At 54.3% G+C, this 13,887-nt stretch overlaps 1 protein-coding gene across 2 annotated transcripts in view; it reads right to left on the bottom strand.

Annotated features, from left to right (window-relative positions):
• The window catches only part of LOC106745168 (neurotrimin-like), a 19,305-nt gene extending 14,928 nt beyond the window's left edge, over positions 1–4,377 (bottom strand). For both annotated transcript variants that reach the window (XR_001374509.1, XM_014620503.1), the window contains exon 1: positions 3,536–4,377. Coding sequence is in view for 1 of the 2 variants with exons in the window: in XM_014620503.1 (XP_014475989.1) it covers positions 3,536–3,605 (70 nt within the window). In the remaining variant the exon portion in view is untranslated. The remainder of the gene's footprint in view (positions 1–3,535) is intronic.
• Between the last annotated feature and the right edge of the window lie 9,510 nt (positions 4,378–13,887).

Raw genomic sequence — 13,887 nt, 5'->3', positions numbered from 1 at the left:
CCGAGAGGGGGGGGGGCGGGGGGTAGGGCAGAGTGCGGAACAACGTGTCCTATCGCAGGACTGTAACCGTGGACACCAAGTGTACGATCTCGTAATGCGATGGCGGCGGTCGAAAGCGCGCTCGTTGATGAACAACGGGGAAAAGAATTTATGCATCTCGCCGGACGACGCGCAAATGCGACGACGAGCGGCCGACGACTGGCAGGTGCATTATTCATGCCGAGCGTTTTGTAAGTCGGATTGCGCCGGCACCCTCTCGCGAAGGGTGTGCGTGGAGATCACGTTCGCCCCCGCCTGTCCGCCGCCCCCGTGGAGATGCCGGCGAAAGCTGTAAAGCTGGACGACGACACGACGATATTCTCTCGTGCATTATTTAAGAGTGTCGTGAAGAAATGGACCGTATGCGGCGCCGCATCCCTCGAAGGAATACGAGGATCCGCAGCGAGCGAACGGGGACGCGGAATCGGTTCAATCTCCGTTGTCGATCAAAGCGCGATTTCGCTCCCGAGCAGCGAGCGCCGGGAAGAATATATACCGGGATGAAAATAGGGGGTGGCGGATGGTAACGTCCGCGGAGGGAACCTGTCGCGAGGAACGGAGACCATTACGGAAATCTGAGGAATGCCTTTTTATAAATCTATTCCACTTCACGCAACGATACGTCGCGAAGGTGTCTCTCCGCGATGCGTTTCCCCGGCCGCGTAATCGAGCGTGGTGGAACGTGATCGCCGGGGAAAGGCGAGAGGAGACAGGAAGAAGTAAATTTTCTGGAAACAGAAGGCGGATCTAAAATCGTATATTTCCCGAGAGACAAAGCTACCCGATGTGTAGAGAGAGAGAGAGAGAGAGAGAGGGAAGAGAGGCAAGCTGCGCGTCCGGGAGGGCCGTGTTTCCTTTCCCACTTTATCAGAACGACACGTACGCGTGCCCGTGCACTTTTATGACGTCATCGTGTACTAAACTGCCGCATAAATCCCCGTTTTTGGACCCCTGAAAGATTATTTCCCGGCGAGACGTGACGCGATTCTATAATAACCCTTCGCCGACCACCGACGACAACGACGGTCTCTTATATTGAAATATCCTTATGACGTGAGCGGGTAATTTTAATCCGGTTCCTTGTGCCAAGATTAATCCGAAGACACGTAAGTGACATTTACATAAAAATAATAACCTTTTTCCCATATCCGTGCCTGATATAATTCCCTTCGCACACACACGCACACACACACACACGCGCACGAAATAAATATATGCGCGGGTGTTATAAATATAACGCGAACAAACAGGAACTGCTGTCACTTCGTGCTTCCCTTTCGAGGAGAAACGCAATTTCCAAAGTACATTCTCCCGCGCGAGCGACAGGCCGCCTACGTGCCCATTGAGGTCGCATTTACGTTCCATAAATTTGTTTTATACATCCGAAATTTCCGTGAGTGGCGAGCGGAGCGCGTTTTCCTCGCGTAAGAGAGAAGAAACGAGAACGAGGGAGGGAGAGAGAGAGAGAGAGAGATAGGAAAGCGCGCGCCGCCCGAGACGCGGCGTCTCGCGGTAAGTGGTTCAGGAACGAACGGTGGCAGACGCGGCGATAGCGCGTCGAACTTCTCCATTTCCGGAGCGGGTTCGCGGTTAATCACCGCGAGGTATAATCAACGCTCCGTACACCAATATTACACACGCCTCTCTCATTCGCGCGCTCGGCAGTTAACGTACTTGGGATCGAAGGTGCCGCGAGTGCACACACACGGCATCGAGGAGTCGACGCCGGAATAATCCCGCCATTATCGGTCTGCTGAAACTGCGCGAACTCCTCGTGCTCTCGTAGTCAAGAGCAGTTAGCGTGCTTTTCAGTTAGCGTCGCGTCGACAGGAAACTACACGCGTACTCGAGACCGGCCAACTAAGACCGGGGAGTAAATTATCCGACAAACGGTCGCGGCAACGTCGGAGGGCTGCGAGCCGATTGCATCGATGCGGCGATCGATAAGCTGGCCGACGACGCGCGACGACGCCGCCGCCGAGCTCTGCACGTTGATAATCCGATTTTATCGCCGCTTCGGATTTTCCGCTCGCGCACCGTTGCCCCCAGAATTGATCATGCCTCGCCGAAGAGACGCGGGCTCGTCATCTTTTAATCGGCCTGTCCGCGATGCTTCTTCGCGAACGGTGATCGCGTCGTCTCGCTTAACCAACGACGCGAGATACCGCTGACCTTTGGGAAAACCGACGCTGACCGGAGCTGGCTTCTTAGTTTCGTTCCACCGAGATAAAAACTTTCCGAGATGAGCACTCCGCTGGGAACGAAGAAAGGAAATCGTCCCTCTCGCGGTTCGAGAGAGGCCGAGTTCGAAATATCGGGGGCAAGAGCTGAGCCCGGTTAAACGATAGTTTATCGACCAGTCGCTTGTTCTCGAAAGTTACTCGAGGATAGCTCGGCCCTTTCGAGCAGTTTCTGCGTTTTACGAACAGACACGGAGAGTCGTTCGCCTGTCGCGAAACGTCTCGACGATAGCTCGGCCATCTCGTAAATAGTACGCGCGTGTAACAACGCATATAAAGCGCGTCACTCGAGAGAACGACACACGACGACGCTGTTCTCGTATCACGAGAGCCTGGCTTTAAAACACGACCGCATCGCGGTGATGCAGCCGCGAGATGAAATCGATAGACACGTCCCTGAACGACGCCACGGCGGAGAAAAGGGGGGAACGCGGGGCCGCCGTCGTAGTCGTCACCCTCCTCGTCTTCGTCCCCCGATGACGGAATCATCGAGACGACACGTTGATGATCCCACAGCGACGACGGGGAGAGGACGGATGGACAAAGAGAAGGTTGTCGAGAAAGATAACGAGAACAAGGGGTATGAGAGAGAAAGAGAGAGTATGTGTGTGTATGGCTGAGTGTGGGAGAGAGAAAGAGAAGCAGGTTGAGATAGGGCGAGAAAGAGACAAAGAGAACGAGTGGAGGGAGGCACAATGCTGCGGCGCGACAAACAAGGGTGGCGCTAGATACGGTCCTGGACCGGGACCGGAGGTTGTCTCCCCCCTCGGTTGTCTTCCGTCCTTTTTCCCTCGTATCCTCGACGATCCTCGAGAGATCTCACCCCCGCGATTTCGGGTCGTCGCGGGCGCGCGATCGCGATCGCGTCGAAAGTCGTACGGTACGCGCGACGCCGGATCGACGTATGCACGTACTCTGCTACACCCCAAAATCTGATCGATCCATCCGCGCTGCGAGTTCCACGGAGCCCCGCCTCCCCGCAGTCCTTACGACGGCACATCGACGGCTCGATCACGACCTGTTCGAGCCGCCGTCGTCGTGAATCGAGAGCGACTATCAGCGTCGTCTCTCTCTCTCTCTCTCGTGCGAACCCTAACCTGGCGCACTTGAACACATCTCTCTCTCTCTCTCTCGAGGTCGCCATCTGTTTCCTCTCTCCCTCTCATCTCGCGAGATGACTCGGTCGCGGAAGACGCACGGCGGTTTCTCTCCGGTGAGCGATGACGCGAGCGAGACGTGTCGCTTCCGGAGCTTACCGGTAATGCCTAGTAGGATCCAGCACACGAGGCACAGGACGTAGTAGTTGACGTAGGAGGACCTCCTCATGGTGATCACGACGACAACGACGGCGTAGCGACTGTTCGCGACGGGTCCACTGACATCTCATGGAACACGCGGCAGCTGGAGCCAGCCGGGTGCACCTTCCTCGCGGCGCACCTCCACCTAAACCTCCGTCGTCGTCCGCGCGCTCATCCCCCAGCCGACCGGTGCTACCAGGACTCGCGCATACTCTCCCCGAGAGCGAGCGGCGGCACTCTTCTCCTCGTCCTCGTCGCAACCCCCTTTTCGTTCTCTCGTCGTTTCGCGCACCTCCACCGATCTCCTCGCGTTCGCTCTCTCCCTTCTCCGCTTCTCCGGCGATACACTGATATCACATTATCTCGCTGCCGTTGGGTATCTCGCGCGCGCGGATTTCTTCACCGTGACGCAAGCGGCGGGGACCTCTCTCTCTCTCTCTCTCTCACGGTCTCCTCTGTATATCCGAATTTTGTACTCTGTCGGAACTTTCGCAGGGGGCTTCGTGTCACCCCTCCCCCCCCTGTGTGTGCCCTGGATGAGGGCACCTTTCGCTTCTATGATTTCCGTTACTCGCGAGGAAGACGTGAAGGAAGACGACGCGCACCAACGCGAAGCTCACGGAGATCCTCTCCGACGTGCTCTCTCGTCGACGTTCACCCCCCCGTTTACCCCTTTCCCGTTCCCTCCCTTTCGTTCTCGCCGCGATTGTAACCCTTCGAACACTACTACCGTCTACTAGTGAGATCGGTCGGTCGGTAGTACGCGCGACCGGGTTTCCCGCACTCGGCTCGTCCGCGGTTCGTCGTCCCGGGCGAAGCTCTGAAACCGCCGGGCCTCCGGTGGCACTGCCCGCGCCCGCCCGGGGATTCCGCGCAGGCGTGCTCTCTCTCCTCTACTCCGGCGATCAGTCAGCCTCCTCCTTCCTCGAGGCCTTCTGCCTTTTCCGCCTCCACCGCCGCCGCTGCTGCTGCTGCCGCCTTCCGACCCTCCCGCCGCGCTCCGGCTTTACGCGCTCCGCTCTGCTCCGTGCTACACCCGCTCCGAATTTTTCTTTCCGCTCTTCGTGTCCTCGTCGCCTTCGTCTTTTGTACACGTCCCTCCACCCCTCTCTCCCCCCCCGTCAGTTCTTCCGTCGCCGCTACCGTCGTCGTCGTTTCCTCGCGCGTCGCGCTTTCTCTCGTCGCGACGGCACCCGCGGACTACCCGTCTCATCGTCTCCGCGAATTTCACGCTTCTTACGCGACACCGCCGTTCCCCGCGTCACTTACCCCCCGCGCGGGGATGGTTGAATGGCGCGAACCCGGATTCGCGCCCCGTTCACCAGCGTGCTACGTTCGGCGTGGAAACTTTGAACGTCGCAAATTTCGCTCGCGCGTATGCGAGCTTCCACTCGGTGGCGGCACCGCGCGCGCGATCATCCGCTCGCGTTAATGATCGTTAAAGAGCTCCGAAGCGCTTTAACGGCACCGTTACCTTTATCTCTGTACGGCGTTTTCTCTCCTCAAAGTTTCTCCGGGCAATTTCGAATATCACCACGGCTCTCTTGTTCCGATCCCCCTCCCTCCTCGCATTCTCAGCTCCCCCTTTCCCCCCTTCACTCTCCTTCTCTCTCTCGTACGCGCCATAACGCGCAGATTTCAACCGCAGCGGTCTCATCTAAATGAATTCTCCCGAGTCCCTTCCGGCTTCTCGGGTTCCTTAATCTTTCGCGAACGTATATCTGATGTTTAAACCTTAGACGCGCGAGCTTCCGCGCCGATATTTATGCGATCCAAAAAGTTCCTCCGCTCGTGATAACTTNTCTCTTGTTCCGATCCCCCCCCCGCCCCCTCTGCGTTTTAATGGATTATACACTACAAACACGCGCTACCGCGCATTATTGATCCACGAATCTTGTTTTTTAATTTTAAGTAATTTTGCAACATCGCGCGGCGACCTTTCTCGTCATTGGCCGTCGGATGCGTTTTAATCGGCCTTTGACATTCAGGTCGTCAAAAAAAATGCATAACCTTCGCGATGGCAGCGATAACCGTCCGAGTAAACAACACTTCCGTCGAGATAGCATTCAGCGTCACAGGAAGCAGGTACACGCGCGACAGTAAGATAAAAAGCTCTTTCTTTTTTCTTTTATGCAGCGGGACGATATAATAAATAATTCTTACTTATCAGGCCCGCGTCCTTCGCAGGCCGTAATTGCGTTGGAGCAGCGCTTCCGGGAGATTAAATCTCGCCGAGAGTGAACGACCGTGGCGCGATCGTACGTGCGCTCATACGTCGAATAATGTTTTTCAAGTATCATAGCCCGAGCAGCCATGCAATATGCAACGTTGAAATTGAGGTAGACCGCAGCGGAACGGCGCCCCGGCGGAAATGTATTTGGAGTCCGTCCTGCCGCCAAGAGCTCATCTCGCTTCGCCGTGGACAAATGTTAAGCCGCTTTACGGTATGAATCTTATCCCCCTCCCGGAGACTGATGTGCGGTGGGCTCGGCCGTTTAATAGAAAAAAAAAAGGAGAGCGAGAGAAAAGGAGACCACCGGCGGCCGCCTTTGTTCGCGCGGCCGCCTCGAGCGCACAACGGACCATTCCGTATCAGCGTTCTCGCTCTTCGAGACATTTACACAATACACGATCTCGTCCCAGATCTCGCTCCATACCCTCCCGCCGCTTAACCGACGTTGTTTAATAATATTAACCTCTCGCGGGCTCTCCGATTGACGTCCATTATCTCGCGCGACTCACGACAGGAGGAAAAAAAAAAAGTGTAACCCTCCATCCAGCGAAGGAGCTCGACGTTATCCGGAGCGAACGTTATCGTCGCTTCGTCTCCGTCAGCTCTTCCGCTCTCTCGTATTTGGAGGCAGAGGGGAGCAGGCGAGCTTTCGCTCGAGGAGCCCGACAAGCCGGGGCGGAATTCGCGCGAACGACAGAACGGTATTTCGCAAATTACGTAACTTTGCCGGTCGGACGATCGGCCGATCCTCGCCGCGATACGCTTTCCCCTTTCGCTTACCCCGCGCGCCGACCGGGAACTAACTCGACTCGCTTCGTAGAGTGTCCTACGCGAAATATTATTTAGCGACGAGGGAGGCCCGAGGGTGGTGGTCGTTTCTCGTCATTCTCCGAGTGAAATATCACGCGTCTACGCGTGCGTGTCGCCGACTAAAACCGTTCTCCCCGTTCCAGGGGAATTCCGAGGCGGAGTTGAAATTCCGTCCGGGAGCGCAGCAACTTTTTCGACGGGGTCAAACACCGCCGGGACCGATCGGGGCAGACGAAGGGGTATCGGGTCCGCACGCCCGTCCGTCCATCCACCCGGCCGTGCGTCTTTCCCGGCGCCTCACCTTCAGACAAGCCGAAGGGTCGCGTCACCGTGGCGAGTCTTACGCTTTTCACGGCGCATCGACCTGGCCGGGCCATGGGATAACGTTAACCTCTTCTCCGTGGGTTACAGCCGATAAAGATAAACTTCGCTCAGAGGCCGATAAACCGGCGGAATCCACAAAAAGCACGCGGCGCACGGACGCAACGTACACACACACAACACACGTGCCCCGTCCCTTTCTCTCTTTCTTTCTCACCTTGACGCGACTCGATTATTTATTTTTCATCGGACGCGCCTTTCGCTCGCCGAGACGGCGCGCGGATCTTCGCTGTTTCGCGGTTTCTCCTCTCGCCGGTATGTTTTATCGTCCACCCTTGTCCCGGAGCCGTGCAGAAACTTTCAGACGCGCGTGACGCTGAATTCTCACTTTGTTGCACCCCCCCGTGAGAAAGAGAAAGGAGCAGAGCGAGAGAGAGAGAGAAAGAAAAAGATAGACCGAATTCGCGTACGCGTTCGCTAGAGTGAACGCGAGGCCCGCGAGAGCCATTAATAAAACGTCACTTACTACTGAACGATTTCCCGGGCTTTTCCGAGTGTGCGATTCCGACGTCGCGAGGGTAGCAGGAAGCCGTGTGCATGATTCAAATTCCCGGTACTCGAAAGTTACCGGGGGAAAATGTCGCCGGCGCTACGGCCGTCGCGACCGCAGTCGTCGTCGCCGCAGTCACCCCCGCGGCCTGCACTCGTCTCTTCCTGCCTATAGGTTGCTTTCGTTTGCATGCGACGCGACACACTCGGGCCCCTCGCGAAGGGTTCTTAAGTGTGTGTGAAGGCTTCGGGTTGCAGCGCATCGCCGCAAGGAGAGAAAAAAGTTTTCTAAAATATGAACGTAAGCGTCACACGCAGCTGCAGGTGCATCGGACTGTTGCGGAGGCAGCGGCGGGACCTCCACCCCCTCCGTTCTCGCGGCTCTCGTCGCGGTTCCCTGAAATTCCCTTCGATCTCGCGAGCGTATTCGCGATTGATAACGCTGTCGACACAGTGCAGTTTCTGCGAATGCCTCCCCCCCCCCCGTCTCCTTCTTTCACTATCTGTCTGTCTATCTCGGAGCGTTCGCTAGTTGTTGCGAGCGATTTCGCTCGCGCATCGTAGGTACACCGAAAACGTTATTGACAATCTCGTCGTCGCGGACGGAAATATCCGCGGGACTGCAGCGGTGCGCATTCGAGAGATTTTCTAATTTGCGCGGGAGGTTTCACGCTTCCCCGTCGCGGTGGAAACAGGAGTGAAGCCGGCCGGCCGGCCGGCCGGTCGGTCTCGTTGTTATGTTACGCGTCGAAAACGCCGCGTCGCCTAAACGAGCGGGCGCGTGGTCGCTCGATTTCGCCGGCTCGCTTTTTGCGGATGAGTATCTCCACGCTCCCGGTTGTTACCACCGCGGCCGTCCGTGGAGTTCCATCCGTCGGCCGAGGTTGGGGTCGGTTTTATCCTACGGCTCGGGCACGGATAATTGAGGGCGTTACGAGGCGTACGTGATTCCGGGGTAATTGGATAACGCGTGGCGAGACGCGAAACTTTTGATGCACTTTGCGCGCGCCTCCGACCGACGTCGCTCCCTTCCTCCGCTTTCTCCTTCTCCTCATCTCGTCCCCGTTCTCCTCCGTCTTCTTCTTCTCCGTCCTTCTTCGTCTATCCATTACCGCGGAAAGTTAATTTGTAGAAAGCTCGTGAAACACGTAGAATAAATACATTCTCCCGTTTAACGGCTCGCGCGCGCGGCTCGTGCAGGCACGCCATATCGGTGTCGTTTGTCATGCACGAAGCACGAGCAACGACATTATCGCGTTCGCGATTAATACCCCTGACAAATCGAGGCGCAAAAAGGGAAAGAAACGGCGGAAGTGCAACGGACTCGGAGAGACAGAGGGGCGAAGGGTGATAGCGCAGAGCGAAGAGAGAAAGGAAGAGAGAGAGAGAGAGAGAGAGAAAAGGAGAGAGCGAGAGACTGTGTCCTGTCCCCGTTTCGCGAGAAATTATCGACGCGCGACCCACGCCTTGAAATTACGGCGCGTTTATAGGGCGGCCGCACACTACGTGCTCCTTCCACAATTTTACCGGAACGACCGAACCCGCGGTAAAATTGTATGTAGGGTACGCGAGAAAGAGCGGCGCGTCGCGGTAAAACCGGACGGCCACCGCCTATTTCCCGTGCCGGGACTGAGAAATAAATGGCACTCGATAAAAAAAAAAGGGAGAGGAAAAGAAGCTGTGCGACGTTCGACGAGTCTCAGACAAGATGTTGCGCGCCGGTAATGTACCCGTCCTCCAGCGATTCATCGTCGTCTCTTCTTCCGCGCGAGGGTAAAGAGAGAGAGAGAGAGAGAGACGTTCTCGCGCTCCTCCGCCTCCGTGTCCCTATCCCAGCTTTACCCTACTTTCCCCTATTGCCCGACACGTCCCCGAAACATCGCGTCCCTTTTCCGCAATTTTGCCCGAAACGCGCGCGTGTCGTCGCCCAGGTAAATTGTGTCGTATCACGAAAACCGGGTCACTGTTACGCGGCCGTTTATTCACGGGGAAACAAGTAGCAGGAAGGAGCCTCCCCGTCGCCGCCATCGCCGTCGTGATAAGACGTGGGAAAGAGAGACGCGGTACAAGCGAGACGATGGTACACGCATAAAGGTTTCGCAGAAGAGAAAGTCAAAGCGCCGAGTCTTTCGTCGGTTCTAATTGGGGCAGGTGTTAATTAAGGCGCGCGAGCGCGCTCGGCTTCGCGCTCAGGCGAAGACGACGACGTCGACTTCGGCGACGTGGCGCGAGCAACGGCTCTCCCGGCGGGACTTTGTTCGCGAAAATAATGATCTTTCCATTATCCAACGCCGCTGTCCGTCCTTTCTCAACCATTGTCCTCTTCATCGTCCGCGTTATCGTCTTTATTGTCGTCGCTCGTCGCGGGACGGGCTCCTTCCTTTTTTTTTTTCATCGCAAGCCCGCGTTCGAGAATAAACGCGGGGCGGCGAGGACGCGCGAATGAAAAATGTCCCCGAGATTATGAGAAAAGGGGGAGAAGTGTAAGGTAAAAGCACCGATACCCGCGGGCTTGCACGTAAATCTGGACGCACACATTCTTATTGTTTTGGTTTTTAACTACGAACATCTAAACCATCGACCACGAATATATAGAAGAGAAAGCGGTGGAAGAGAAGTGGTGTCATGGATCCTCTTGGTATCTCCGCTATTATGTGACGAATTCTAGAATTTTTTTTAATGAAATCATGTACGAATGTTCGCGCGCGCGTAATCTCTTCTCGTTTTTCTCGCTTATTTATGCTAATATTGACACATTTTGCACAGTTTTATTGTTTTTTGCGTATCTTTGTTTTCTTTTTTACCGGGGTTAAATTAGAAAAACAATTCTTTTTTTTCAATCTTCCCCCGAAGATCAGTCCAATACTTCAACCGCATAGTATATACATATATATTCCATGTTAAAAGTTGAAATATCTAATAATCGTATTTAAAGAGCAAACTAATGAGAATGTTCAGATTTAAGTACACGTCCGGGTGCTTTTACCTTAAAGGGCGCGTCGGATTATTTTCCGGCCGTGTGAGAGCGCGCGTTGTTTTTCGACATCATTAATTCGAGCCCGCCGCAACGCGCCGTGCATCGTGTCGCGAAGTAATGCGACGCGCCACGTTCGAGTGGCGGATATCGCGCGGTGTAATTACCGCGCGTGATTGGCGTGACATTTATGCGCCCATTTCCACGAGTCGGCTACACGTGTTTGACACCAGCGACGCGGACAACAACACTGTCGTCATCGACGGCGGGAAAAATTCGGCCGTTAATTAACGTCAGAGTCGCCGCGCGTGCTAGGGCCGCGCACGGGGCGAAATCGTCGCGAATGAGGAGTAGGCGGTGCGCGCGCCCGCGATTCCTAAGGTTCTGTCCGTCGTTGTCGTCGTGTCTTCGTGTTCCACTCGTGTTGTGCTATCATTGGCATGGCAACGCGGTGACTTCGCGTTGCTCATCGGGACGACAACAACAATACGTCTAAAGCAACGCTTGACAGGGCGCGCACAGCGCGAGGACGCACGGGCGGAGGTGTAATTCTCGTAATGAGTTCCGAAATGACTGCGCTTGATATTACACGACGTGTATGCCGGGACGGGGAGAGAGCGTGAACTGTCGGCTCTAATTTTCGCGACGCATCTCATTTACCGGATCGTGTTACGATATCCATCCGCGAATTCGATATACGTCGCGAACGAATAAGGTAAAATATTCCAATATTCGGACGCGCCCCTAAAAACGGATACTTTCGTTATTTTGCCCTTTAAATAGGAATATATATGTATAAAGTTTCAGCGTAGAATATACGCGTATACAAAATATATGTATATATATTCATGGTCGAAGTTTAGATATTAGTAGTTAACTCTCGAATAACAAGGTTAAGTTAGGTCCGGCCGGAGCCGTATTCTGATGCTTCTGCACACGCGCTGGTGAAGCATAACGTGTTGTGGTTTCGTGAGTCTTTCAAGCCAGTCTTTCCGCAGCGACTGGTAGTGTAAGGTAAGTGGAAATGCACTATCTTGCACGATATAAGATCTGATTCCCTTACCCGGAACATTTTTTCGAATTCGACCCACTTTGTTATTATCGTCACTGTTTCTCGATTAATCATTTTATCTTATTATTTTTTAACGAACTACTTGTCACAAATTAATAATGATAATAATTTTTAATTACGTTTTGACCAATTATAAGAAAATAATTCTCTTTCTCTCGTTTATTTTTATTTAATAAAATTTTTTCAAATAAAGTTCTATCTCTTCTTATCTCCTTATTATTATTTTATTACGTATTTATATTATTATATTATTGTTTCTTAATGAAAACTAACAAGTTGAATATCCAGCAGATTAATATTTCCTAACTTACTGTGAGAATAAAAAGTGCCTAATCGGCAAAATTAATTGAAAAGACTACAAAATGTTTCTACCAGTCGGATCCGATTCATTTTGTTACATGTGTGACTGCATGAACCTTGATATTCGAGGGTTAAAACCCAAAGCGATAAGAATGTCCAGGTTTAGGTGCATGCCCGAGTATTGGTACTTTTCCTTTACGCGAGAGGAGAAGAGGAGAGCGAATACACTTGTCTCTTCGAGGCACGACGTTCGCGCAAACACGCGAGGAGGAATCTCCGGGGAAGAGGAATCTCAAGTTTGAAATCCGCGTGTTTAAATTCCCTTCCAGTCCAAGGGAGAGTCGTGATCGCGCCTCGCTCTTCGAGATGCATGGACAATCGCGGGCGAAGAGACACACGCCACGGGAAAAGTTTGCGTTCGATCGCATCCGGCGCGGAAGCGGCGCGATTTCCCACGATAACGGGTCTCATTAGCCCCCGAGAAAAAGGAGACGTTTCGCGGACGGTCCCGTCGGAGGTGCGACGCCGTGTCGTCGGTGCCGATCCGTCATCGGATAATACGATTCGATCGGAGAATATCGCGCTAATGAGGCACGAGGCGTTCTGCCCCGAAAGATGATTAATGAAACTCGTTGGGCCGATGAGGGTGAAACTTCCCCCTCTCTCTCTCGCTCATTCTCTCGACACGCGCCGTATAAAAAGCTTCGTATTACTGTCGTCGAGCCCGACGACAGCGACGACTGCGACGTTAAAAACGACGGTAAAACCGAGCGTACGACGGTAAAACTCGCGCGCTGCCGCGCAGAGTTAAGCCCTCGTCATGAAATGATCGGAAAGTAACGAGACTGTTAATTAGAGGTGGCCGCGCTTCTCCCTTTCCCCCACCTGTCGGTGTATCCTCCTTTTTCCCCCGTTTCCGGCACGGGGCTTTTAAATTCGCGTGGGAAATTTCGACTCGAACTTGCGACGGGGGAGAGCTGGCGCGCGAGCGGCTCGCGCCTTCCGGATAAGAGTTTAAAAATGCCCCCGCGGATCGACTTCCGGACTTTCCAGGCTCGTTTGTTGCTCCGCCACCGGCCGGCACGCGGTGACTCGATGGGAAACTTAATTATTACGCGTCACGCGAACTTCTCATTATATCGCGCCGTGTTCTCGAGTGTGTCGACGGGCGGGCGCGCGCGCGACTCGAAGACAGCGATACCCCGCGGTGGTACAACATCGGGGCTTATTAACCGGACGAGGTCGAGGTTGAGGCCTCCGCGGAAAATTAGTTGCACGCCGACGAACGCTCGAAATCAACGGAGCGAACTTATTGCGTTAATGATCAATCGCTCCGTTGCCGACGGAAGCGGAAGTCGCGCGTTTCTGCGAGTAGCGGGACTGCTTTGCAAAATTTTCGTGCGATCGCCGCCGCACGAGAATACTGACCCTCGCACAAAAGTCACGTAGCTAACTCGCTAACTTTGCGACTACTTTCGCGCGATTTGCATATTGGGTTTACGGGGGATAAGATTTCAATGTCATCCGCAAAGTCACTCGCACCCTTCGGCTACCTTTCGGCAACGCGCCGAAATATATATCCGCCCTTTTTAACCCGGATTACAAGGATCGTATGCCATTTTTCGTCGGTGACGCGAGTTACGGGCAGAACGGCGGCGCGGCCCGAGTCTGCGAGATCTGCGCGCGAAGATAAGCCGGCCGGATCACTGAGGTCGCGGCGTTAACGATCGGCATCGACTCGGCTATTGTGTCCGGGCCCGTCCCTTAACGCGTCGTTAAGGGCACGGGAACGCTCTCGTTATCCTCTTTTCGCAGCGACTGGTAACGCGATACCTTTCTCCCAAGATCGTGTTCTCGCGGGATATCGACGGAGAATCACTGCCCAATTGCTACCCCCCCCCGTAATCAAGGGTCACGGTGGTTAAACGTCGTTAGATACGGAACTTGCCGAAACGGTGAGAGCGCACACGGACCGAATACCCTGCCAATCGAATGTTCAAGAGCTCCCGTTGCGGCCCGACGGGCGACCTTGCGATTTTTATTTTCGCCTT

This window comes from Dinoponera quadriceps, unplaced genomic scaffold (genome assembly GCF_001313825.1).
Source record: "Dinoponera quadriceps isolate SergipeBrazil2010 unplaced genomic scaffold, ASM131382v1 scaffold1425, whole genome shotgun sequence".
Lineage (NCBI taxonomy): Eukaryota > Metazoa > Arthropoda > Insecta > Hymenoptera > Formicidae > Dinoponera > Dinoponera quadriceps.
Note: the sequence above shows the minus strand (reverse complement) of the source record. Positions and strands in the feature narration are given on the sequence as shown.